Genomic DNA, 27,958 nt, shown 5'->3' with positions numbered 1-27,958 from the left:
GGCTTTCAACATTACAAAAATATGCATGTCAGGTTTAGTGAAGAAGCAAAATTGTCCAACGGGTTGAAACGTTATTTGTCTACATTTTATGTGTTAAATTATTGTACGTATAATTGCTTTTCAGACACGGTCACCAGTTTGAATTTAGCTTTATTGATGACATTATTTCTGAATTCATACACACTATTTATTTAATTCTTTGCTGTATATATGGAAGAATACAAACACATGGTACGGCTACAAAATGAAAAAGAGCAAGCACTTTTCCCATTTTTTATTTTTTTTTTCATGTGCAATGCATTTATAACAAGAGGAAACGGCAGCCAGTCGGTGAGATTGAAACAGTGACATTTTGCCGGCGGGTCACTAATTCAGTCTGCCAGTGTTTGAATCAGTGCTGATGAAAATGACCGTGGGAATAACCCAAGCATCTATTTGGAGCACGACCTCTCCTTCTTCTACTTTTTTTCTTCCTCCAACAAATGACAAACAACATGCGTACAGGTGATTACATGTCTGCACTGCTAGGTACTGTCCGCCAATACATAAAGCTTACGACAGGTCTAAATACAAACATTTCATTTGGGTTACAGAACAGGGGACAAATGAAGCAGTTGTGGAATTACACATTAATGGACCCATATTATATTGAACACATCTAGTCCATAAAAGAAAGCAAGACAAATTTGTTGCCCGCTTAAGTCTTGAATGTTGCAATGGCGAATTTTACAAAGTGACTGAATATAATAACGTCAAGATAAAGAGTAAAAAAAAAAACCCCACAGCAACCTTGATGAAGTCAAACTCTCTGTCGCTGACTCACAAAGTGAGACGGCAAAGAATGTCTGTGTAAGCTCTCAGTCATATCACAGCAGAGTCCGGCACCGCCATGTCCGGACAGTAGGGTTATACAGAGGGCCTAAACTACCAGTAAGACTTTAGTTTGCTGACAAAGTTTCCTGGATAAGAAGCGAAACGGCCGACCCCTTCAAAGAAGTACAGATGACGGCTGAAGAATGTCTCATTTGAAACACTTCAGACCCTTCGAGTCATTCATTAGATTGATTCCGTTTTCAATGAGAAACATGCATGAAAGAAGCCATGAGAAAAATCCCTTTTTAATCATTAATTGTTTTAATCTTGATTTTTTTTTTTGCAGATTTAACTTCAGTTCAAAAGACCAAACAGTATGTATGGCACATACACTATTGCCACTAATTGAATGATTCGGATGATTAGACAGTAACTTGTGAAATATTCATCAGGCTTTTTGACATCCAATACACGAATAATACTGTGCGAGTCAGACACTTTTCACAAGACGAACAAATTGCGTGTTTGAAGCTGACCTTTTTAATGAAAAAGATGGCCCAACAGGAAATCAATGAGAAGAAAAGAACAATTCAAATCCTTTGCTACTTTTTCAAACAATTGCTTGCATCCAATTTTGTTGAGAAATGGGTTGTCCGTTAGAGAGCACTATTGCATATGCATCGAGCAGTTGACGCTCAGAGCGTACGTCGTAACCGTTTATGAAAAATCATCGTTTTGATCTGACTAAAAAAATACAGTAAAGTCTCGTTATATCGATATTCAAGGGAGTCCGAAAAAATATCGATATAACCGGGACTATCGATATATCCGACCCTGTTTGCATGTAATTTTCTCCGTGCGTGCATAGAAATAGTATCGATATAACCGGGACTATCGATATATCCGATATTGATCTAACGAGACTTTACTGTACATTTAAAACTGTGGAATACATGTTTTTACGTCATTGTAAATATTTATGTATCTATTTATTTGTATTGTTTTATTTCTAAGACAGTAGGTTAAGTTCATTGAAATTAATGCAGTACAGTCTAAAGGTATTGATGGTAATGATTCAACGCAATAGTCAGTGACTGGCAAGCGGTACACTGGACTATGTGGGCAGTTTGGGATTGGTTCCCACCCATCTATGATGTGGATGTGGGTTTGAATGGTCTTTCGTCTCTATATGTGCCCTGCGACTGATTGCCGACCAGCTGAAGTCAGCTGGGATAGGCTTCAACGAACCCAACAGGAGTCACCTGACCAGACGACCAATGTCGTGTTGGCTGTCTATGTGATTGATGTCAGGTTGTTGACTCCCACGGTTGAAAATTGATGGATGAAAAATTGAACTTTGGTTCACTTGGGTAACTAAGGTAAAAAAAAAAGAAAATGTGTATTTTTTTGATTGCAGCATTGCCTTTTATATCTGTGTCAGTTTTTTTTCTCTCACCGCTAGCTGTGTAAAACCCGAAAAAAATGACTGCTTTTGTGACGGCAACGTATGACTTTGTAATGAGAGTCTACAGTTGCCAGGGGGCGACGAAAGCACAACAACATACATTAGACCGAAACCATGATAAAGTAGCAGGCCCAACGTTCAATGTTTGCGTAATTTCAGGCCTGAAGCAACAAAAGTCTTTTTTTCCCCGTAAAACACATCACATCAACAGCAGTCATTATTAACACGAACGTGATCGCGAAGACCTTAAGGAACGCTGTCAATTGTCTTTGTGAATATCGCTGGAGATTTGTGAACGAAAACAATATTCACACTAAAATGAGGTTTCATTGAGAACAAATGGTTGCAGATCATTTTTGGACAAATCATTTTGTACTTTTCAAACACTTCATGAATTAAACAATCATGCTAATGTTCTCCCTGTGATTGTGTGTGGTTCCAACAGGTACTGTGTTTGTTTCCACGTTCCAAGAACACACAGTTTAGTGGAGACTTAAATTGGCCCTCTTGAGATTGTGAGTGTAAATGCTTGTTGTTGTTGTTTTTTTTTTTACTCATTCACTGCCAGACGATGTGCAAAAACGTGTCCACTGCATTGCCAAGGTTTTTGTCATTTTGACTCAAATTGCAGGATCCACACAATTCAATGCAGTGTAAGGAAACTTAGACTATCTTCTTTGATCAGAAAAAAAGCCAATTCCTAAATTATATGGGTCTGGAGTTATCTGAGCTTGAAATGGGGGCGGTTGTACAATAGGCAAATAATGCCCCCTCGTGGGAGGGAAACCATTGCCAGACGTCTGACCAGCGCTTTATCGGCCACAAGCAAGAAAAAACAACATTTGGGAAGGACGCTCCACGTCCTGCTTTTCAATTGCCTAATAAATTTGGGAATGGCAGTGAAGGAGTTAATGTGCCCTCCGATTGGCTTGGCCCCATTCCAAGATGGAGCCCACTTGTTACTATCACGTTTGGATTGGAACGTGGCACTTGCTCAAAGCCAAGCAGCTTACCTGTGACCCTAGTCAACTTTGATTTCAATATGATGTGTCCAAACAACATTTAAAACTTCTTGTCAACAATCATTTTACCCCTGAAAACAATTTTGTATTGAAAGACCTTTGTATGTTACATGTACAGTACTTGTGACTGCAAAAACAAATGTAAATATGATTATGTTTAAATATGTTATATTTAGTTGATTTTTGACATTTTTTTTTCTAGTCTTTGGCTAAAGCTAAAGCTGAAATGGCGGTGCACATCATTTTGTATGTGGAAACCACAAAACCAAACATTTCTGGTGTCGCTTGAAGAAATGTACATTTTTTTTAAATTTTGATATTTTGCTTCCTCTGGAGAGGTTGCTCTCACGTAGACCGACATTCCAGCATCTTTTTGAAGGCCTTCCTAAAACTGTCATCGAGAAAGGCATAGAGAAATGGGTTGAGGCAGGAGTTAGCGTAGCTAAGGCTGGTGATGAAGTAGGAGATCCCGATGAGCAGGGGGGTGGTCCTCAAGTCGGTGGTCAGGGCCACAATGGTGCTGAGGTGGAACGGAGTCCAACAGAACAAGCAGACGGCCAGCACGATGAAGACCATGACGGTGACTTTCTTCTTGGCTTTGTCCAACGCTTTGGCATTGCTGTTGAGGCGCATGTTCCTCAGCTTGTAGAGCATCAAGGTGTACAAGATGCAAATGGTGGACACGGGGATGGCGAAGCCCAAGACGAGGGTGTAGATCCGACTGGCTTTGAACCACGAGCTCTCCGGAGCGGGGAAGCTGAGTACGCAGCTCTTTCTGCCATCGTCGGGGTCGATGAAGACGCCGGCGAAAATGCTGAACGGCATCACGATGAGGATGACGAGAACCCACACGCACAAGGAGATAATCTTGGCTGCCCGGTAGGTGCGGTACGGCATGCGCTTGGACCTCACCGTGGCCAGGACCACCAGATAGCGATCCACGCTCATCACAGTCAGAAAGTAGATACTGGAAAAGATGTTATAGTGGTCGACGCTGAGGATGATTTTGCACAAAACCTCCCCGAAAGGCCAGTAATGCAGAAGGTGCTCGGCAATGCTGATCGGGAGCACCAAGGTGAACAAGTCATCGGCGATGGCCAGGTTGAGGATGAACATATTGGTGACCGTCTTCATCTTGGGAGCTTTGAGGATCACATAGATGACGGCCGTGTTGCCGGTCAGGCCCACGGCGCAGATGACCGAGTAGATGACGGGCAAGATGACGTAGAGGTCGGCGTAGAAGTAGAACTCGGATGGAAGGGTGCAGTTCAGATCGCTGCGGTTGCCCGACGACAGACTGTAAAAGTCAACGGAGGCGTCGCACGGGGGCGGCACAAAGATGCCAGCCTCAGACACGTTCTCCATGTTTTGGACAGGGACCCTAGCGTCCTTAGTGATTCATGTCAAGGACGTGTCGGAATATTTCCATTCACGCACACTTAATGATTAATTTCAAACAAGTCTCGTGTGATGTGCGGTCATTTAGATCCTTCTGTGTGTCTCGCCTGGACAGCTACTGTTGGAATTATTTGGGAACAAACGCAAAAGTCTTCTTGGAGTTCAAATCAACAAAGATCATGTCGTTTTTCCTCCCCTGCAACTTGTTTTGGGTGAATCCACTTGTATTCTTGAAAGACTGAAGCCCGTCAAACCTGCTTTCTCTCAATCTCTTCTGTGTCCCTTTAAAAACTGAACTGCGCTCCTCTAGGTGGGCCCGTTCCCTTTTTCTCCTTTGGGAACCCTGGAGACAAATCAGTTTTAAGAGGAACACGTTCAAAATATGGTCTCAAAAATCTGATTTTCAAATCATGAAACCATTATCATTTACCTTCGGTAAGCGGCTCGTAGCAGCGTAAGAGAGGAACAATCGCTTGGGCAGCAGCTGAAAAACAATGTCAAAATAGCAAGCAAAAACAAAAATACCTTACGTCATATTTCTAAAGAAGCTATAAGATGCTTATGAAGAAGTGGAAGGAGGAGAATTCAGCCAGCGTTGCATTCTGCCTCTTCACTCCTCCCTCGACTATTCAGCCACTCCTTGCAGTTGCATTTGTTGAAGCTTTCTCTCTCTCTCTCTCTCTCTCTCTCTCTCTCTCTCTCTCTCTCTCTCTCTCTCTCTCTCTCTCTCTCTCTCTCTCTCTCTCTCTCTCTCTCTCTCTCTCTCTCTCTCTCTCTCTCTCTCTCTCTCTCCTTGGCAAGTGGTACATGCATAGGTTGGGGTTTAAAGTGTGTTGTTTTTTTAAAAATGTATTGCTATAATGTGGCGATTTTCCTCAATACCGGTTTGAGGAGGAGGAGGTGATCAGGTGATCACATTGATTCTGACACTCATGCGCTTGGCATTTTCCCCGGCATTTCTTCACGGTTAGACATGCCCGGAATAACTAATCAGGAGGCATCCTGGCCTGATGCCCAAGATAACCCATATGGGGCTCCTCTGGAAAGCAATCTTTATTGTGACCTTCTCACCCTGCTTATTCCACGAGCATATCCATACATGCGTCACCCACAGCACAAATCAATGGGTGAGTGGAGGAGCCTGCATTAAATCGTCAATTGTACTTCATCATGTCAGGGCGACGTAGAGTTCACATCCCTTTCCTTGGTGTTGCCATGGTCTCAGATTAGGAAGTGAACCCTCGCTGCAGTCAATATATTTATCCCAATGAAAGCGGAAGAGCACAGTCTGACGAAGCCAACAGAGAGACTTTGCTTTCCCTCGAGGCAGCCTGGCAGAATATGGCAGGTCTTCAACCCACAGTATCTGAAGTCAAGGTCAGCAGCACCCCATCTCCACCACAAATGCAGCGGCGGGCTGTAGATTTCATCGCTAGGCCTTCAGTAGTGCAACGTCTGAATCAATCCAGACTGAAAAAAGGGTAGTGTGATTTACTACAAGTCCACTCGAGTGGACCATTAGCCAGGAAATAATTGAACGTCCATTATTTCTTGAAAATGGGTTTTACAATAAATCTCCAATCAAATCCACTTGAATCAACACAATATAGTTGTTTATGCAGCTCACTGCTGATACAGTGTGCTAGCTCTGGCCAGTATGCTCTTGTCACTAGCGGCTTGTGATCAGAGCAGTTGTCACAAACTCTGATTGGCTAGTCACGCGCCAATCATAGTTTACAAACTACGATTCACGAGTGACTCTCGTGTGGTTTCACTGAAATACCGTAACAGCGTGCCAACGGAAGGGCTAACTACGCGACAAAATTGAGTTTGACACCCCTGCTCAATGTGAATCAACATAGAAAGCAACAACCCAATGACGAAGCACTGAAAAATGTAAAATCAGTTGGAAGAATGAAGTGGACAGTTTTACAGTGACATCTCTCATAAGTATCTGCGAAAGCCTCAACCCAATGACACCATGTGAGAAATACTGTGACCCGAGCTGCCCTACAGAACTGTAGATTGATGCTAAAAGCCCAAAAGGATCATTAGTCACCCGTAGTGGCTGATTTTGTTGCTACCAAAAAGGTCAGATAAGAGACATTGTATCAAGCAGAGCCGGTCTCCTGCTTGGGTCTTGACAAGTGCAAGCATGCAAATGGATCACACCACAGACAAAATACACCCAATGCATTGAGATATTAAAAATAAAATAACATGAGGATATTTTAGCTGAGGTAGAATACCAAGGCAGACACTTTTTCTTCCTGCGACACTTTCTTCCTGAAATATAGTCGAAACAACAGACTTCAAATGGCAGGTTTATCTCAGCGGTTTATTTTCACATATAGTCTCTTTTTACAGTATATATATTTTTTTCTTTTTGGGAGTCAGGCAGTCTGCAGGTTGATTTGTTTGGAAAGGATTTCTCTTCCTGTCATTTGTTCAATTTTGACATCAAACAAAGCGATCATTTGAACAGCTGTTTGTCGTCTTTTTATAGCGACTGAATAATTTGGCGCTTTACCGGGTGCTGGCGCTCCACAGTCAGGGATACGAGTCTTACATCTTTGCAATCTAATGACGCAAAGTGTTACTCTCCTGCAATTTGCTACGACATGAGGGCCAAGAAGCACAACAGAAATGAGTTTTGCTGGAAAAAAAAAAAAAAAAAAAACCCACTTACTAGTGAACATGAAGGCTGAGCTATCACGCTCCTTTTTAAACGCGGCCATGAACTCATTCACTGCCATGCCCACATTTAGTCGGGAATTGAAAATATGACGTGGAGCGCCATTCCCCAATTGGTTCGCGTTTTGGTTTTTCTTGCACAGAGGGCCGATAAAGAGTTGGTTAGACCTCTGGCGATGTTTTTCCCTTCACCAGGGGGCAGCGTTTGCCTTCTGTACAGCCGCCCTCATTTGAAGCTCAGATAATCCGGACTCATATAACTTCGGAATTAACTTTTTTTTTTCGAATGAAAGAAGAGAGTCTAAGGTTTCTTTCGCTGCGTTGAAAGCTTATGTTGTCTTAAAAGTCAATATTCCGGGGGTCCTGAAATTTGAGTGACAATGACAAAAACCCTGGCACTGGAGTGGCCACATTTTTGCACATCGTCTGGCAGTAAAGGACTTCAAGTATCTTGAATCGGGACCTTTTTTTTTCGATTACATTCAGTTTGTCAGTCTCAAAAGGTTGTTGTCAACTATTCAAAATACATGTAATAATAATAATAATAATAATAATAATAATCGTCATCATCATAATAATACATAGTATTTATACGCGCTTTTCAAAACTTTCAAGCACAGGATAAGAACAACGTTGTATATGTCTTTCTTGATTGGGATTCCGGTAAAGACAACCACATGGAAAATATGAATTGAAATATGGGATAATTGGGAATTAATTACATGCTTCTCCTGACAGCATCAAACCTCAAAATGATGATTATTGACGATCAAGTAGTCTCAATTTCAAATTGTCAAGATGGTCACTTTGTTCAGTACTTGAGTGGTGTCCAATTGTTTTTTTTGTTATGTTTTGTTTTTCATGATAAATAATGGCCAATGAACCTGGTATCTGTTTAAATGTCAACCCTAGTTTTTCAACTGTTTTTTTGTCATTTAAGTAAAGCCCTATTCATTTTGAAAAATGGACAACTCAAGGTGGCCATGGCACCTACTGTCCAATGTCATATAATTGTGTAGCCACGCACAATGTAACACACATTATCACTTAGGACATTCATATACACATGCACACACACACACGCACGCGCACACGCGCACACACACGCACACACTTGGGCTTTGAGGCTCCAAATGTGTGTGTTCAGGCGAGAAATGTGTGTGTTATCTATGGCTTGTTGAGACTCCATTAAAGGCCACAGTAATTGACTTGCTGCAGAGAGACATTGCAGAGGAATGAATGAGGTGAGAACCCTACTCTGCATCAACAATGAGTAAATAATGTCGCCAAACACAACTGACTCCTTGCTTCACTTTGTCAAACTGAGTTATCAACATCAATTTGAGGGGTGGAATCCGTCACATGAAATGTAAAGGGTTGCAAATTTGATCTTCCTTTCATCGATGAGGTTGATGTCTTCCTCAGCGCTTGAGAAGATTTAGCTATTTGGCGTGATCTAACGTTCATGAAAATGTAGCAGGCTATATAAATGCGCTCGCATTTTGCTGTGGCCCCTTCGCCGCTTAAGGCTTGTGACAAAGACAATTAGCCACTCGTTCCACATTAGAGTCCAATTCCAGCACGTTAGGTTTTTCTCTTCAGAGCCCACCGAAGACCAGACCACGGCCGACTGGCTCTGGCAATCCAATTTCCTAAAGTCTGCCAGAATCCAATCATCACAAATCTACTTAGATTCTGATAAATGAGAGCAATAAAACAAAAACAAAAAATTCTCACCTGTGCTACATCATTGCGCTTCACCACTCGATGTCGTTTTTGGTCTTGGTTTTTCTCTCCATATCAAATATTGCATGGTTTTGTCACAACCCTGAATGCAAATCCCTTTATTTGATATTCTAAAATATATTCCCAAATATTTTTTCTGCTTTGGACTCACCCCATTTCAGCTGGAAGAGGACAAAAAAATATCCTGAAATTGCCTTGGATATACGTATACATGTACATTTGGCCTTCACACACCAGCACAGCTCTCAAAGCCTAAAGTTAATGATGAATGATCATTGAAAATTGACAGGGTAACAAAAAATGGCAACACACACACATACAAACTCACAGATAGAAGGCTACCCTAATAGAATGAAGGTAATTATTGGTCACATTGTGAAGTAGGAGGCCTAAAGTTCATTTGAAGTGTCATTGTTCCTCCACTAATCACATTTCAAGGCGACACAACCCAATCAAAATGTATCTTTGTGTCAAGCAGGAGTCAAACAATTCAAAATGTATCTCTTCAGCGTTTCAATCGCCGATGGTAAACGTGTCTCTTCCAAGTTCACACCGACCCACCTTTTTACTTTGAAGTGTTCCTGACAAGGTCCAATATCACAGAAACGGTATGAGGAGCGGGCGGGGGTTGTTGCCGAGGCAAGGCTGCGCCTTTTCCGAGGCAGACAAAGACTCTTTTGTTGTCATTTTGTGCATTAACAGATGAGGAAAGTCACCAAATTACTTCCCCAATTGCGAGAGGCAATTGAGCCTCTTCAATGACTCGACAAAGATCATTTTTACGATACTATCCCAAATCCCCCAAAAGGAGAGTTTTTGCTCTGAACAATGATATTCAGACTCGCTGCAGTTCGAACTCAATTTGACAAAAGCGCTGACATGTAAGTTCCCATGGAGACGTGTTCCAGGACCAGAGCAGTGTTTGTCTACTTGACTTTCTTATTGTTAAGATGTTGCAACTGGCGGTTCTCCGCTCATCAGTATGTGGTTGTTGACAGATAAATACACATGAATGCAAGGGGAAAAAAGTCCCATATTTTCCCCTGGGGAAAAAGGCTTGTTGTAAATTGGTACCTGGAAACGTATCTCTCCAAAGTCAAGGTTTTACTAAAATTATGTTATAAATGAAGGTTGGTAAAACACAGTCGGCAACATTTGAAAGACTTCTGTCGTCAATAACATATTCAAGAAGAGATTACTGGTTAATAAAAGGACCTGAAATGAAGTGGCAGGTGTGAATGCATTGGCACAAATACACCAGTGCATTGCAATGTAATGTGATTTGCATTATTTACCATTTTAATTTGAATGCCTGGTTCACGCAAAGCCCATCATCTGTTTCCGTATTCACGATACGAGGATTTTTCTTCCTGGATGCAACATGGGCTTTTTTTTTGGTCTGTGTGATCAGCTGTTCAGCCCCGAGGTCAAATGTGAAGCCCAGCACTCCAGACACTTTGGTAAACAGGTCTTTGAGCCAAAGTGTACCGCCAAAACAACCTGCCAGGGTTGTTTGCCAACAACGACAAAGAAAATGGGACGACACCTCTCCCAAATGGAGAAAACAGGACGCCGAGCAACATCACTCAATATGATAGCCAGCAGGGTACCGAGGCAGACGTGCATCCCGTATTTGTTACATCAGTAGATGAAATGCAAAATACCCCCGAGGTGATCGACAACAGATGACCAAATCCAATCGCATTGTACTTAGATAGGACTTCTGAAAGCTGTGTTGTGCAAAATAGAAAAAATGCTAATTAGTTCTTCATTTAGTTAATGATGCAAAAATTAAACATTCAATTTCCATTAAACGTTTTGGCGTGTTCCTGCGAGGAACTCATTGTGATTGCAAAGCGGAATTACAAATGAAGATGAAAGAGCTAATTTTCTTTGTTGTTTGACTAAAACTGGAAGAGTCTCATCCTTGCCCCAGAGAGGACACGATACTTCCATCTGTCTTGTTCTAGCACATTCTGTCATGAATCAGAAATGAGGCCACCTGAATGATTGACTTTCAGTCGTGTGTTTTATTTGGCTGCGATTTCAACTTTGAACGACACTTAAGCAACATGCACGGAGACTGATTCAACACTCTCATAAAATGTCCCTCGGTGTGAATGTGAGCGTGAGCGTGAATGGTTGTTTGTCTCTGCGTGTCCTGCGATTGTCCGATGACCGGTTCAGGGTGTCCACTGGCAGCTATCTGATGATAGCTGGGATAGGCTGCAGCCTACCCGCATCCCTTGTGTGGCCAAAGGAGATCACAAAATGGATGGATGGATGGATGGATGGATGGATGGATGGATGGATGGATGGATGGATGGACGGACGGATGGATGGTGGTAACCCCATTCAAAAATCTTGACCCAAACGCGCTGCTCTTGTCCCAAAATTGAAATGAATAAATGTTATCAATGGTTCATCTTCCACCAACGTCCATGGCTATGATTTTGTGTTGAGTTCGGGTTGTTGCACCACTTCCCTGAGGTGAAATAGGCACCAAGCAGCTATTAAGCAATATTACTTTGCAGCCACAGTCGTCGGTACAGTGAAATCTGCCCCTCCTCAGCTGAGGATTTTGATGAGGGATTTACCTGAGGGAAACCAGTTTACTTGAAATGGGTGAATGGATCACTCAAAACATTCAAGCTTTCCACATGAATCAAAAACTCTGAGGAACGTGTGATGGCCTCAGAGAATAAGCCAGAGCAGACTAAAAGAGAAATTCTTCACCATACCATACAGGGGGAACAAGAACATTACCTGTCTGTATAATTGCACCAAAATGTGATGAGGTCTTGCTCGTTCTCAGAATCAGAATCAGAAAGCCTTTGATAGTCGCACGATGGAGAAATTTGCAATTTGAAAGGGGGGAGTGAAAAGATAAAACTAAAGGATTCTAAGCATAATAGAAATGTCACAGGACTGAAATGTATCACTGTGCAAAGTCTAACTCGTGAAATAACTTTCAAGTTTCACTTATTTCAAGACATTGTACAAGCTTCTCTGACTTTGATTAGTTTGTGACCTTTTTTTCGAGTTGAGACGTGCTCCTTCGGGAGCAAGAAAAGTTGAAAGAGAATGTGGAACGAAAGAGGGAGGAAGCAGCTCACGCCATCCAGTTGCTTGCTCCGATTCTCAGTCCTCATCCTAAATGAGCTTAATGAATACGGTATTGGCTATGCGTGTTCCTCGGCAGTCGTTAATCACTATGCCTATCTATACTTTCCACAAGCACTAATTCACTGTAAATATTTCAGTGGTGCTATTAGAGGTTGTAGGCAAAACATATCGTCTTAAACTCCTGTTTGTCTTCGATTTTGCATAGGAAGTTGCATGGAAGAATGGAGACATGGATATGCATTGAGACTCTACTTGATTTAAAACAAGTCTTTTCAGAGCTTCACAACATTTTGGAACAACATCGTGCATAATAAATGCTGGATTGATTTTATGCAGTCTAATAGTTATATTTTACCAAGCTGGCAATCTTTGCAAATGTTTTCATTAAAATGACTGAGGAACTTGTGTACAAACAAGATTTGCAGCCAAAGTGTTTTTGGGGAGCACTCTACTCATGCACTCCAGAGTGGTTTTTTTTCGCGACTGCTTCCTCTCTCCTACCATGAAATATTCAAGCGCATGCGAGATAGAAGATTGAAGGAAAGAGTATATGCATGTGTGTTTGTCAAACCCATGAAAAAAACACGTTTTCCTACTATATTTACTTTTACTCTACTCTGCTGTCTCCTGACAGCGGAGAAGTTTGGGTGTTTAATTATTGATAGAGTGAAAATGAATTGTGCTGTGCCGATGCCACCTGGCTGCTGTCCTCCGGGCTGGATCGTGACATCCTCAGAAGAGAATGAGATGCAAGAGAGTTTGGGTGTGTTTTCTTTTGGGAAGATCACAGATGCAAAGTTCTCATCTTGTCTTTGACAAAGTTTTCCAACCTTTACTTTTCAACTTGACCAAGAGAGAAAGATGCTCATGAAAGGCAAGCGTATGAGCTTGGGACTAATTAAAAGGCTTGGCCGCAACACTGGTGGGCGGAAGCGGATTCCTCCAAGTCTCCCTGAGCCTTTCAGATGAGCAACGCTTGCAGTCGGGAAGACCGACAAATTTGGTGTACGAGTCTTCGCATGACACGCTCATGTTCATGCAAAAAGGAAAAGGCACTGGTCACTTCAATGACGTCATTTTCTTCTTTATTTACTGAATTCTTAGCGGATGCCGAAATGGAAAGGTGGAATACTATTGAGCTCAAACTCAAGAAGGAGACCTTTAAAACTGTAATAACTACGGTGATCCTGATACGGTACTCATCAAGATCATGCAACTCATTCATCACATATCGATTCTGGGCCAACCTTTAAATCGTCATTTAAAAGAAAAAAAAAAAAAATTCTCATTTCGGCCGCTTATATGCGGGATCTCGTTCTTTCGGTCACGACTCATAGCTAGTGGCCATCGACGAATTTTGGGACGTCGATCGACCGGTAATTTGAGAGCTTCGCCTTTTGGCTCAGCTCTTTCTTCACCACGACAGATCTGTACAAAATCCGATCTGAAGCTGAAATATAGATTGAAATATTCCGGTTGATCAAGCATCTGTCTTGTCATGTTCATTGTCTGCGGTGGCGATTATTCAAATGGTAGAAAGACATGCATCTCTTGTTATTACAGTGAGAGCTCACCTTGCTCCTTTTCTGTATGCAGATATCGATAGCACTGACCTTGCGGAAACTGCAGACACCTCTCACCTCGCTCAATATGGACTTTATTTATCGTTGTCATCGTGTCCCATGATTTCGACATGACGGACCCGGTCAAGGTTTTGAGATGTCATTGTGATCCCGGAAATTACCATTATTTCCTCTGGAGCAAAAACAAATTCCAATGTGTGAACAAATAAAAGATAATTCAGCATAATGCGATGCATCTTATCCAATCTTCGAGATCCCAATACAAAGAAAATATGCAAATAGTCAAGACGACACAGAGTTGTGCCTCGGTGCGACATTTCAGAATCAGACAAGGTTTCCTCTTAACGCTCTGCCGCTCACCGTTTCCAATTAAACTTTGATCAGACCTCCCGATCTCATGAATCTCTTAACATTTGACCCAAAATTGGAAATGGTGTGAGACACAGTTGCGGCTAGATGGCAGTGATACGTACAGTCCATGTGCTGTGTCTTATTAAAGTGAAATGCCTTGCATGACACACTCGGCTGCGTGCGCCAGAATAAGTACAAATCAAATAAATAAGCCACGCCACAACAACAGCTACAACAATTGTGGAGAGCAGCTTTCGGTTTTCCATCAGTCCTATTTCTGCTTTGGACCTATGAGGGCAGGTGATGGATGTCTCTGGGGGCCTGACTTGAAATATTCATCCTTTTACTTTCCGTCCGTCCCTTTTTGAGTTGTTAGCAACTTCAAAACAAAATGACACTCAGCAGGAGGCCAAGGCAAGCGCAAGCGTTTCGTGAATTCAGAGTCGCTTTGACCACCGAGCAGTCAAGTCCAATCGCATTCATTCTGTTTATTTGACTCAGATGTGAGTGGAGATCTGGGCTGTGGTGTCCTCGGCGTGACCTACCGAAACAAATGTGCTGCTTCCAGAACAAAACATATGCAAGAAGTCACATCTGATATGATATAATGTTCAAATGTTTTGCCAAGCATAAAGGTTGTGCCGAAAACATTTTCCCTTATCAACGAGGCAATTTCTGTGCGGTGACCTTGCTTCTCAAAGAACATGCAAAACATTGCGATTATTTTTCACAAAACTGTGAAGGTGGCCTTAGGGGTTACGCCGGGTTCGATTGAACCTCAGCCCTCGACCATTCTAATCATGTATTTTATATTTCAGGTGTCAAACTCAAATGACGTTCCTACAACTGAAAAATACGTGTTATTAGTTGAACCCGAATTTTAGGACTGCAGTAGTTCTAAAGAACGGATTTGAAGAGCGGGATTTAACTTTTGTCGAATGTGAACAAAAGTGGTGGTTTGTTTGAAGGGAGCTGTGATTATCTTGGCCTCCCAATGACTCGTTAGAGCCCTGCGCTTGGCAATTGATGTAGCAAGTTGGTGCGATGTTGGTGCATTGCTGTGAGAGGCAGCCACTACAGTACTCGGACCACTGTGCACGGCGCAACATATTGACCATCGGCACTTTATACGTATGTCGCAGTTTGGCTGAGAAACTCGCCTGCTCTCCGTGTTCTCATGTCCCTTGTAAAATGAAAATGAATTTATGTGTATTCTTTGTTAAGGCTCCCGTAAGAGGTCTAATGAGTGGATGAGAGAGATTTGGATTTAGATGAGGCTGTGCTTTGGAGAATCAGCTAAGAATCAAAAGAGGGCAGAGTGCAGCCTTCGTAAAATTAAAATGTAATATCAGGTGGTCTCCATAGACACCCTTCAATGGAAAAAAATGGTTTTGATGGACTTTTTCATTTGTATTTAATATTATGCAGCACTCTTTGAATGAATGAGCAATACGAAAGAAATATATACGAGCCACATGTGACATCGTGTAACATTTTTACCGACTCATTTTCCACACAGTTGTGTCCTAAATAATTTGAAGCAACAGCCTAAAGAAGCAGCTTTTCAACTTGTCATCACTCGTGGTCAGAGAGAACACCTCACGTGTGTGTGTTGCGTTAAAGAAAAGTATCAAGTTTTAATAGGTACGTGAAAAAGGAGCTGCGCGGGACTTGAGGTCCTCATTAGACGATGTGTTTCTCTCAGGCTGGAGGTCGCATCAGTCAGCCATTGTCGGTCTGTGATAAGATAACTTGCGAAGAAAAAGTGTCCTCCTTGAGGTGTGAGACGACAATTGGACTTGTGACTCATATAATATTGTTGGTATGGTAAGATGACCAAGTATTTGTCTTTCTCTGTGTGTGTTAACACAAAAGATATGCCGTATCGTTCATGTTAAACACAATCTGTGATGGGATGTTGTTGGTCCTATTTCCTCAAGTTGAACAACACTTGCCAGGTGGAGGCACGTGTGGGGTGGGAGGAATGGCTCATTTGACACACAACTGCAGATGGTTGGCAGTTAATCAAAAATAGGCCATTCGTTCGGGGTTGACTTGTGACTCAATGACAGTGCGACTGGAAATGGTTTCCCATCTTTAGAGGCGTACAGATGTTCCCCATATATGCAGTTGTTCTGTCATTTGTTGTAAAGTCGTAATGCAAATCATGTGTATCTCAAATCATCTTTCATCATTCCAATAAGACCGACCGTTGACATGAAAACATGTTTTTTTGCTTTCATTCAATGAACATTATGCTTTGCGTTCTGCTGTGTGAGCTTAGCCTCGTCCAACAGACAGAAGATTGAAATGTGTTGAGGAAAGAAGAGCAAGGCTATCGCAGCAAAACTGGAATCGTTTATTTATTTGTTTGTTTGTTTGTTTTTCCAATCAAAAGATTATATGTCTGTGAGGATTATGTTCTCTCTCTTTTTTCATGTGATGCCTGCCTGGTTGCTGTAATATGCTACAACGTCAATAATTCTATCAATATACATATTTTTTGTCATGTATTTCTTTGTTCATTTTTAGTTCTGCCACTTTGCAATATGTGTGGTGGTTAATATTGTCAAACTTTCCTTTGCCCATTTGTCCGTCCGTGTTACCTTCACATTGGCATTTATCATAAAAGCGAGTTGCGTGTAATGTGATTACATGTAAACTGCGTCAGTGAGCAGTATAATTGTTGATGGCAAATGGATATCTTGTTATCACATGACTGGGCTTGAATCTTGGTGCTGATCTGAAAACAAGACACTTCTTCTTGATATCTGCGAGGCCGGGAGGAAGAATTTGTTCGAGTGGACAGCAGCCGTTTCGCCAGGAAATGAGATTCATGCGATTAGAAAATGAAAAACTTGATTATCGGTCTCTCTGCGATCATAATAAGGCCATAGCCTTTCTTTCTCCCCCTGCAAGATACGAAGGCAAAGTAGAAGGTGATGCAAACGCACGGCCCGCCCGGCATCCTCCCACGACCTCACTGCTTTGGTGACATTTTTTTCCCCTCCATTTAAGCTCTGTAAAAGTATGGCCTCAGCGCCCCACGAAGATGAGGACGCGGCTGAGTGAGTCTGCATTTCTTTTGATTAATCCAAGCAGAACGTCGCTTCGTGTGCATGCACCATTGCAATGATGTGATGGCCTTTGGTCTGCATGGATTGCAAAAGGATACCTATCGCACATCGACAAATACCGCTGAAATTGAGTTAGGTTGATATATGGTGGATTGGATTGGATTGGATTTGCCTTTATTAGTCTCGCAGTGGTGAAATTTACATTTCACAGCAGCAAACATATGAATTGAGATAAGATGTGAAGTTAGTTAAGTGTTAGTTGACTTTAAAGATCTGATTTTCTTACTTCTGGCAGCAGGCGTCTGTCGAGTGGCCATCAAAACAGCCGTCGGCCTGTCTTCACGTGGGTCATTGAGTTGTCTCCTTTTGCAGTTCTCAACCCAAATATGGTTTTCTTGCGGTGGTTGAATTACTTGACATTTTTCAGAGATTGCGAGCCACTTCAAACGTGTCTCTGGAAAGTAAAGTACTTTGAATGCTCTCAAAGCCACTGATCAATGCTTGAGTAACTACAGTGAGAGTGTCTTGCTTCATTCGTCTTCATTTCATTCCCGATGACAGAATTTCCCTCGCTGCTGTTATTGCCGAAAGATGAGAGACGAAGCTCTCAGGAGTGTCGATCTCAAAACCCAATCAAAGATTCAGTCCTATCAAAAATGATGACGAAAAACAGTCAAAGAAATGTCTCGTGAGGGTGGTCACATTTCTTTCGACTCTCCTTCACAAGGTTTCTGTGATCTTGCACCGGAAGTTAGCTGAGTTAGGCTACAACTTATCCTTTACACTAATGAGGCCAAGGTATAGAAGGTCTTCAGAAGGATTTAGCTAAGGAAAGAAGAGCAAGGCTATCGCAACAAAACTGGAATCATTTATTTATTTATGACTTCAAAAAAGTCATCTTTTGCCACATTGTACTTCCGTTTTTCTCTCGAGGGCCGTTATGAATTTGGGAGAATCATTCGAATATTTCATCTCCTCCACATCTTTCATACAGAATGCACAGCAAATTAATGAATAAGTAGTTTTCAAATCTGAAGTCAAGAATAATGATCATTATTGTGGTTGATGTCCCCAAATGTGAAATTTTGGTTGGGACTTCAGCAAGCATCATGGCAGTTGCCATGCTGGATTTGCTTCCATGGGCCGAATAAAATGACGTTGCGGACCCCGGCTTTGACTTTGTCACTCGTGCTCTAAGGTCAGTGGCCATCTCCATCTGAGGCCTGGAGTTGGCCAAAACATTGATGCAGCTCGACATCATCCATCAGTCAAAACCACCGCCGTCTCTATCATCGGGCCCTTATGATGTCAGACTGCTCCGGCGTTTCATTCATCAGTCCATCCCTCCTTTTCGATGCGCTTTGTGTCCTCGCTAAATCGCAGTTTGTCACCGTTTTAGGACCATCGGTCCTAAAAATGATATTTTTGCAAATGTCGAGAAAGCAATTTAAACGAAAACGCTACCTCACTTAGCCTCACTCAAGTTGCAATCCAACGACTACAGAAATGCCGTTAGTTGCAAGGTGAAATGCTACTGAAGACCCGTACGGGGAGGTCCCGACAGATTTGGGACTTCGTAGGCTACCCATCTTATATCATTCAACACTTCCGTTGGGATATGTTTTTCGGAGGGTAAATTACGGTTTGCCGGCACAGATGATGGTTGTTTCTCAACAAAGAGAAACACTGTCCGAAACGGCAAGCGCCGAAATGCAGTGATCGGGGAGCATTTTAAGATCTCGTCCAATGAAGATGGCTGCAATTGGTGGGTGATGAGTAGTGGGGGTTCGTCTAATGTGGATTTTACACGGGTGGCTTGTTGGACTATAATCTGAGCTAGTAAAGCCTCTGTCAGACTGCAGAGTTGCCATGGTAATGCTTTTTATTTTGCGCTTTGAGGTGCCAGTGAAGTCGGTACTGTGCAAACGACATCATTTGCGGGACCGGTTGTGAATTGTCCTCTTTTAATCCTTACGGAGTCCGCCAATATCATCCCTCCACGAGTGTTCTCTTGACGCCTTTCAATTATAGGCTTCATATGCGAATTAGACTCATGGCAAGACAATGACCTCCATTTTGGCATCTTATTATTTTCGTGCCGTGAGCCACTAATAAAGATAATGTCTTTTCCAAAGATCTTATTAGCACTAAAGTATATTCCACTCACTAATGTCTGAATGTAATATCTTGCCTGGCATTTCATTTTCCTTTTTGTGTGTCTGTGTTTATATTGATGTGTGTGAGACGGGGAGACAGAAGTGGAAATACTTGTGTTGAGCGATCATCACCAGGTGTGCATGGGCTCCTCCAACACGGCCTTAGATGTCGTTTATTTTTTGTTGTTGTCTGCCTGTCTATCTATTGATTGATTGATTTGTGTGATTGTGTTTATTTGCCAGTTAGTTAGTTAGTTAGATTGCACGTTTATTTATATCTATATTTTAACTTTCAACTTGATTTTGACTCCCCCGCAGACAATGTTCGAATGTCAAAATGATGGAGCATTTCCTAAAATGAAGGAGCTCACTGCGTGGCATGACGTTTAAAGAGAAACGGCATAATATCAATTCAATGGATTCACTGAACGGCCACTTGATAAAGCACAGCCGCAGAGGTTTGTAACTCAAGTAACGGAAAAGATGAGCATTTATTGCACGCCGCAAGAATTAATCAATCCACATTATTTGACAAACGATCCTCCAATAATCTGCTGGAGTGGACCAGACAGCTGCTAGATGGAATCTGGCCACAGTGGAGATTAAGCACCTTAGTGACAGTAGCTCATCAGTTCCCGCTGACCGTCGTCACAGCGACCAGTCAAGCTGGGATAGGAAGCGCAGACTGTTAGATCAGATTTTGTCAAGTTTAAAGGAGTGAAGAAGCAATTGTGCTTTCGGCGTGATGTGATCAGGCCCAAAACTCTTTCATCCCATTGGAATAACATGTGAAAGCTTTTGTTTGTTGATGAAAGCTAAACGCAAAATGCCATGCAAATATTATGCTTGAACAAGTAATCCAGATAAGAGGACGCAGCACCTATTAGAAAAACACAGATGAATGGAAATGAAGACTTTAGTCTCTAGTGAAGCCAAAGTACACACTGTACATAGAGTACATGAAAAAAAAAAGATTAATCATCTCATTACAGGCCCCGTTAATGCAGTGGGAGAAATGTCCAATGACATTTTTCTCATCATTTTATCTGTTCGCTGTGTACAGAGTTCATTTCCTCTCCTTTCAAGTCAACGTCATCTTATTCTCCGATGGATGAAGGGAGATTACAATCACTTTATCTACCTTGCGGAGGTGGCGGTGACACACATGCACGCACAGCCGCACACATACAGACTCACACTTGCACGCAAATGACAGGGTATGCCTGTCACTGGTAAACAGGCGTCTTCAACGTAACAAAAACACAAGTCGACTTTGATGAAAGGATATCAAGTTGTCCATTTCTACTCAATCTCTTACATTATTGAGCGCACTCAAACAAGTGTCAATTCAGGGAGCAACCGTTGGTGAGAAGAACTCTTTGCAATGCTTAACACTGCAACTCCTTGCCTGTGTCAAGATTCAATGTATTCAAGAAGTTATTATTATTGTGACGAGCGCGAAGCCTCATGACTGTCAACGCGGACACATTTGTTTGGGGCCACAAAAGGCTGTTGTTTGGTTTTCCTCACATGGCCTTCATTTAAGTCGATACTTAAGAGTGCGCCATTGACTATACAAAAATAGCAATAAATAGACGGATGGATGGAGTAGAAATTTTGTTTTTTTTTTGTTCCAAAGAACAATGCAACGCCATTAATAATTGTCACTTTGTAAAAAAAACCCACTTCAAATGTGATGTGTCCAGCATCGTATTTCCTACTTTTGAAAACGGTTATCTACTCCTCACTTTTAAGCCTAAATAGGCTTGCAAGTTTTCTCCACCTCCGCAAGATCATAAAACAATATAGAAAAAAATATGTCACTCGAGAGTTGTCAATCATAGTTGAAACGTTGCTTAACTGAACTCTTAGTGACTAATGCGGCTCTTATCGGCGCTTCTGCTAAAGTACAGAGTGTGACTACTTTTGCCACCCACTTGCCAACACCAGGACTGTTTTAGGAAAGTCGAGGCTCGTGTTTCACTAAAGGCTAAACATTTCCAAAGTTCCTGGATATTTTCTTTTCATTATTGTGAACAACAATTCCACCCACACGCATGCACACTGACATTGAGATGCACGGAGCAAGAGAGTCATCAAAGGATCAATCGGCACGTGTTCATGTTCACATTTTACACTGCTTGTGAGTTCAGACACTTTAATTAAAGTCAATATAGTCGATCAGGTGAAACAAATCTGCTCAGGCTACTTGGCTGCCCGCAACAGGGGATTCAATCGGATGCAGTCAAAGCTCACATCGGGATTAATGAGAGTTTACTGATCGATGGCTTAGATAGCAGACAAACGCTAGGGAGGAGTAAAATCTCTTTTGAACCTATTCAACGGTTGTTAGAATACACACGAGGAATGGTGAAACTCACTGACATCGTCACAATAATAATAATACCTTTCAATAAAATTTGTTGTTGTCAACCTTTTTTAGGTTTGGAATTTTGCTTGTTGCATCCAAGTGGAATCAATTTCTTTCCATACGTTAGGAGAGAAAATCCCGCTGCAGTCAATCTTATAGTTTTGTACTTTTCTAGCTCTAATGGTATGTTGAGCATAAAAAGTGTCTGTACTAATTAGCTTTACACGGCAATTTACAGTATGGCAAAGTATTGTGTTACAGCATTGCAAAAAAATAACGTGAGGCCAATAATTGCAGCCTGATATGATTTAATAGTTTTCCAATGGCGACATATCTCCACTCCATGACTATACGACTCATTTGCTGCCATTCCTAAATGTATTTGGGAATTGAAACGCATGATATGGAATGCCTTTCCCGAATTTGTTTGTTGTTGTTTTTTCTTTTCTTGCAGTGTGTTTCAAGCACAGTGTTTCAAGCTTCGGTCAGACCTTTGGCAACGTTTTTCCCTCCCACGCATTTACCTTTTGTACAGCCGCCCCCACTTTCAAGACAGATAACTAACTCTACAACCAAGTAAGCTCGAAAAAAAAAAACAAGCGAGTCTCAGGTTTCTTAAGCTGAATTTAATGTTGGTGTAGTCTTCAAACTCAATCTTCTGTGGGTCCTGCAATTTCAGTGAAAATGACAACAACCCTGGCACTGGAGCGGAAACGTCTTTGCACATCATCTGGCAGCGAATGTGTTCATTTGGCATTTTCTAAAATTACTTCACATCTGATCTTATAGTGTTCTTGTTGTGTGGTGAAATATAAATGCAGAGACTACATTTGTGCGCGCATTTTTATATGTACTGTCTATCTAAAGAATGATTTTTCAAAGCCTTTACATGGCACCTGTGGTTAATACTGGTTTTATGTTTGGGATCAAAAGTGTTGTTTGAAAAGGCCAAGGCTGCATCCAAAGTGATGTACGTGAAGGAACATGACGAATGGTGGCCGAAAGAAAGCACAAGCATGAGGTGAATTTGAAAGGGTGTCAAGGGCGAGCGGCTTGAATGATTAGTAAGATCACACCCCGTACGTCAAGCAGCCAACACTTCCCAATCTTCGGCGCTGTCCCGCTGAGAGCAGCGGAGCGGAGCACTGATTGCACGGCGCAGGAACATTCACGCTGTGACACGCCAAGATGTGAGAGCCGCAAATCTCGAGATATGGCAACGTCTACGGTCCCGCTTTGAGAAATCAGAGCTTCCACTTCAATAACTCAAAGATAATGCTCTCAACTTTGCTGATGACAATGAAATTCAGTGGCACGAGGTCATAGAGGTCAAATCCTTGCATTCTTGAAAAAGATACAATCCAGACTAAGACTGATGTAAATGCCCCCACACTCGGGTGGACGCCTTTGCAGACACCGCTGTATCTGTGTCAAACGTGACAGACTTACCTTCTGGAAATGTACTGCTTGAGAATCATACATGTACAGGGCTATCATTTTCATCCTTATATCCTTTGGTCTCATTTATTCGTAGCATGACTAACACAAGCAAAGTGCTTTTTTCAGGACTTGATTAGGACTGGAATATTGAAAAAGCTTTTTTGACTTTATGAATATACATATGTATATGTGCACACACTTGTTGTCAATGAGTTATTCAAGAAAAAGCGCAATTGTCATTAAGTCCCCCCCCCCCACACACAAAAAGGGGGCATAAGTAGTTTCATAGCAACATCCGTCTGCGAGCTCAAGGGTTGACAGCTGGAGGCAAGCCCTTCAAAGCTAATTATCTATCATCAAAAAGACATTGTGTTCAACAAAACTGACAAGCGTCCGTCCAAAGTGGAAGATCATCAGCCCTCACGTAAGAATGATTAAGGCCTAATGCATACACGTTGTTATCCTATGATCAGAAGGCCAGGTTGAATGCTTGGAATGATCTGGATCACCACCGCCGCCGCCGCCACCGCCGTAACGCCCCAGCATGAATATTAAAAAGAACTCTTCATGGCTCTCCTCTCCGACACAGCTTTCAATGCTGCTGTCTATCATGTTCAAGGCAAGCTTGGTCTCCCGCGTAACACTTGAGGGAGGGAGGGAGGAAGTAATTACAGTTGTCATCGGTGATTCTGTTGCATTGGAAGTTAACAAACCCCCTACTGGGTGGTATCATTCACACTCCGAGCGCCGCCCACTTTTATGAATTATTAATGATATTTAGCTTGCATTTAACTTGGTGCAGAACAATGAGCATCGTCGTCAGAGTTACTTTGTGGAGGGTGAAATATTTTAGCAATTTGACTGAATATGAATCATAACTTTTTAATGAAAGATACATTATTTTTGTCATGAGAGTCAGAATCGGCATGTAATCAATAGTCACTGTTTACATCCACTCGAAAAGAATAAATTACATTAACTCAAGCCAAACTTCAAAAGTCAATCAAAACCTTCCTTTTAGGATATTGGACTTGTTGATAAACTTGAAAGCCCAATTGGATTTACAGGCTTGAAATGACTGTCTCGGTGGCGTTGTGAGTTATGAATGACAATATTGTATACTGTATTCAAATCAAGAATGCAAAGCCGGAAGGAGATGGCTCTTTATATGTTCACACAATCATGCTCCAACAGTTAAAGCGGATGGGGCTAATCTGTTTTGCTGGTGCCACTATCGTGACCAAAGCCAATCGGGTCTCTTTTTGAATTTAAACAGAGCTGGAGATATCCCTTTGAATAGGCTAGGTCTAGGAGGTAGCAGCAGCTAGCAAGTTACGACCCACCGTTTCCTGCTCAAAAACGTAAAAAAGTACAACAAGTAGATATACGCACACACGCTCAACACAGATATTAGAAGTAGCAGCTCCGGGCCAAATACATGCCACTTAGAATCAAAGGTTTACACTTTTGTTGGCATGATACATGACAGCCCCTTGACAGAGAAGCACTGATGAGGCTGAAGCTCGACAGCGCAACCACACAATCATCAGCGATCGCAAGGGTCTTTCAAGTGACCCCCGAGGGCTTTTCACACATACACAGTTCGCTTGAGTTCCAAGAGACACAAATAAAGAAAGCATTTGTTGCTGGAACATTGCTCGGCGTGTTTGGCTCAAGGTTAGTGGGCCTACATTGGAATCTTGACTGAAGCTTCGGAGGCTCTCCGCGTACTTCATTTGTCTTGGTGCTTAAACTCTCCAGCGCATTCCAGACCCACCGCCGTGCTCGCCCCATTGAAGTCTGTTCCACCCCACATTCATTTGATGCAAATAGGATGTCTGCACGTGGATTCTGTTGTATTCTGTTAATTTCTCAGTCGTACAGGAGTGGTCCATCGATGAAAAGGTTTCTTCAGTCGTCATCCGGACTTCTTTGAGGGTGTCAGACGTTTTGCTTTCCATCCAAAATTTTGCTGGCACCGCCACCTCTGGACAGTAGGGATATTTATAGACATATACTTGGGTATATATTATATTTATACTTTTGCCCCACAAATATATGCTATAATGTGGGGGGAAAGTCCTGCAAAGGTCACTCGCGGCCACAATTACCAAAACTGAGAGACTACAACTCAAGATTTATTGGGTGGTTGAATGTTCCAGTTGATGAGCAGGCAGTCAAGAGACCCGTTCATTTTTATAAAATGCGTCTCGAGTGCGACACGTTTTACTCTTCATAAATCATCCCGTTTGCTGCAATGGTTTGTGTTAGAATGTTTCACTTAATTGCCAAACGGAGTGCAAATCTAGTAATGTGTCCACACCGGGGTGCGCAAAAGCGCTTTCTAGAGGCTCACTCTGACCCATTCAAACATAGGATATTCATACAAGGCGCTGACAGGTCCACTTTGAGCAAATTAGTTTTCCTGTACTCAGGTGGCGCGACAGTTGACTGCTTTGGACCTCTGCCTCACATCACAGTGAAGGTCATACTGAGAAACAATAGTTACCGAAGGGATTTGCTCACATCACATCATGCTTACGGGGCGACTCGTGCGCGCTCGCTCGCCTTATCACCGACACGCCGAAATGTCACACTTCAAATGCAAGTCATATAACGTGCTCTGTCATCACTGCAGGCCCCTCGCATGCATATACCAACGTCCCCCCCGTGAACGTGTCCAATTATGGAGCGGCACCTTCGGAAAAGGTCATTCGTCGAATGTTGCTTGTACGTGCGGTGTAACACTAGCGTATTCTGCTTCCGCCGTACATACTCGTAATTGCTTCATAATCAGCGCCAAGAGCTGCGGCTCTGTCTGTAGTGCCTATTGGTGGCATCAAAAACACAGTACAAGTGTCTTTAGGATGATCATTTTGAGACAACGCGTATGAATTTGGAAAAATCTAGATAGGTCTACTTGCATCAATGATTTTTTTTTTTAATGTTTTGAACTTGACCTCTTTTCATGATTTTAATTTTGTACCTAGAATTGGTTAGTGCAATTGTTATTTGTACTTCTGGGTGGTGTTTTAACTTTAATTTTTCCATCTTATGCCAATACAGCTGATTTTGCGTGAGTCTGGCCAGGATGAAGTCCCGTGTGGTCTACTATGAAACCGTCATCACATTACATGCGAGAGGGCAAACGTGGCTGTGTCTTTTCAAGCTCACAAATGGAACTGACAGTCTCGTTCTGTGTTCCACCAGGAAATGAGTGAATTAGAGTAAGGATGTCTATAATGACACCGATTTTGTTTTACCAGAAATAATGGCACGCTTGGTTGAATCTTCCCTTCATAAATGTTCACAGCAGGTGCAAATACTATTTAGATATTTGGGGGGGGGGGGGGGGGTGAACTCTTTTTCGATGCGGTCCAACGTAACATGGCGTGATGCTGAGTTGAATGCAGGAACAGTCGCGATAGCTTCGCTGGCCTGTCTCCTACGTCTGTGATATCGGAATAACTGCAGCCCTAATACAGCCCTTGAATTACAAAGCAAGCTGTTGTTTTTTTGGAATGACGCGCATTTTCGATGACCCGCTGCTACGAACACCGGCAACAAGTGAACGAGCGTTGACTGTCACCTGACGTCATGCGCACAAACACTGACATCTACTGGTATTGTAGTGTTAATGCAATGTGGAGGAAACCCAACATGCAAACTTCACGAGGGGGCGATTTGAACCCGCCCGGTGCCTTTGCACTGACGTTGACACGGGAACCACTGACCGCCGTACCGTTGTTGACAAACCTTCGGAAAATCCCGACCAAAATTTCCACATAAGATCTTTTCCTTTGGGCTTTTTCCCTTCAACAGCCAATCGGTGTCCTCCATCTTCAGAGCTTTGTGTCACATGTTTGTTTTGGCCAAGCTTTTACGTCGGATGCCCTTCCTGACACAAGCCTCTGTATTTATCCGGGCCTGGGACCGGCACGAGAAGACGCTAGCTTGTGTCCCCTTGTGGCTACAGAACAAGAAACTCGATCAATTTAATAAAGATTGTAGATAAAATATCATTTGGCCAAATAGCAATATAGCATCCTAGCAATAATCGCATAAACGCAGTAACAATGTATTCAAACGCGAGGTGAAAAGGACACCGCCAGGTCACAGCCGGCGTGTTGGCTCACATGCACATTGACACAGAAAGCTTGCAAAAGCAGTGAACCACAAGCTTGTGCAAAAAAGCGCAGATGCTTACCAGTTTGCAGGAAACCAAGACTGACGGCGAGCGAAAAACCGGAACAGCGGCCGGGGACGCATCTCAACTGTTCATGGGACGAAGCACATGCAGCGGAGCAACGCCTGCACTTCTCACATAACGCATGCTGATGTATTTGTAAAGCGCAAGCACGCGTCGTCTTAACTGTTGTCAACAAGTTCACTGTAAAAACGACAGACAGAGAAGTAAGTATTTGAGCTCTCTGGAGAAGGGCTGACTTCTCAGATGAGACAGTTCAAACTGTCTCCAGATCTGTTGGGTGTTCTGCTTGATCTTCAAAATAAATGCTTGCACTAAGGGGGCGAAGCGGTTCAATCTGTAGGTACCTTCTGATTTATATAACTTTTTAAAAAATGTTCCAGGACGACAACGAAAAATTCCTACAAAATAAAAAGACTGTTCTCAGTAAAAGGCACCCAAACGCAAAATGCTCATCGGCACAGCGACATTCAAACAAAGTTTCAAAATAAGATATCGTAAGCATTTTT

General features: G+C 42.4%; 1 protein-coding gene across 2 annotated transcripts; it reads right to left on the bottom strand.

Moving 5' to 3' along the window:
* Nucleotides 1-156: 156 nt before the first annotated feature.
* Nucleotides 157-27,662, bottom strand: LOC148904187 (neuropeptides B/W receptor type 2-like). 2 transcript variants are annotated; one of them, XM_089015337.1, is made up of 3 exons: nt 27,450-27,662; nt 5,129-5,182; nt 157-5,041 (listed from the first exon to the last, which is right to left on the bottom strand). In XM_089015337.1, the coding sequence occupies exon 3, from the start codon at nt 4,663-4,665 to the stop codon at nt 3,646-3,648; it is 1,020 nt and encodes a 339-aa protein (XP_088871463.1). In that variant the 5' UTR covers nt 4,666-5,041; nt 5,129-5,182; nt 27,450-27,662; the 3' UTR covers nt 157-3,645. The 2 variants fall into 2 exon arrangements, with proteins under 2 accessions (XP_088871463.1, XP_088871454.1); XM_089015328.1 differs by lacking the exon at nt 27,450-27,662 and having other exon boundaries at nt 5,129-5,359.
* Between the last annotated feature and the right edge of the window lie 296 nt (nt 27,663-27,958).

Source organism: Hippocampus bargibanti, linkage group LG01 (genome assembly GCF_051943395.1).
Source record: "Hippocampus bargibanti isolate YZ-2025 linkage group LG01, ASM5194339v1, whole genome shotgun sequence".
In the NCBI taxonomy this organism is placed as follows: domain Eukaryota; kingdom Metazoa; phylum Chordata; class Actinopteri; order Syngnathiformes; family Syngnathidae; genus Hippocampus; species Hippocampus bargibanti.
The sequence above is the reverse complement of the archived record's forward strand: the minus strand, read 5'-3'. Positions and strand labels throughout refer to the sequence as shown.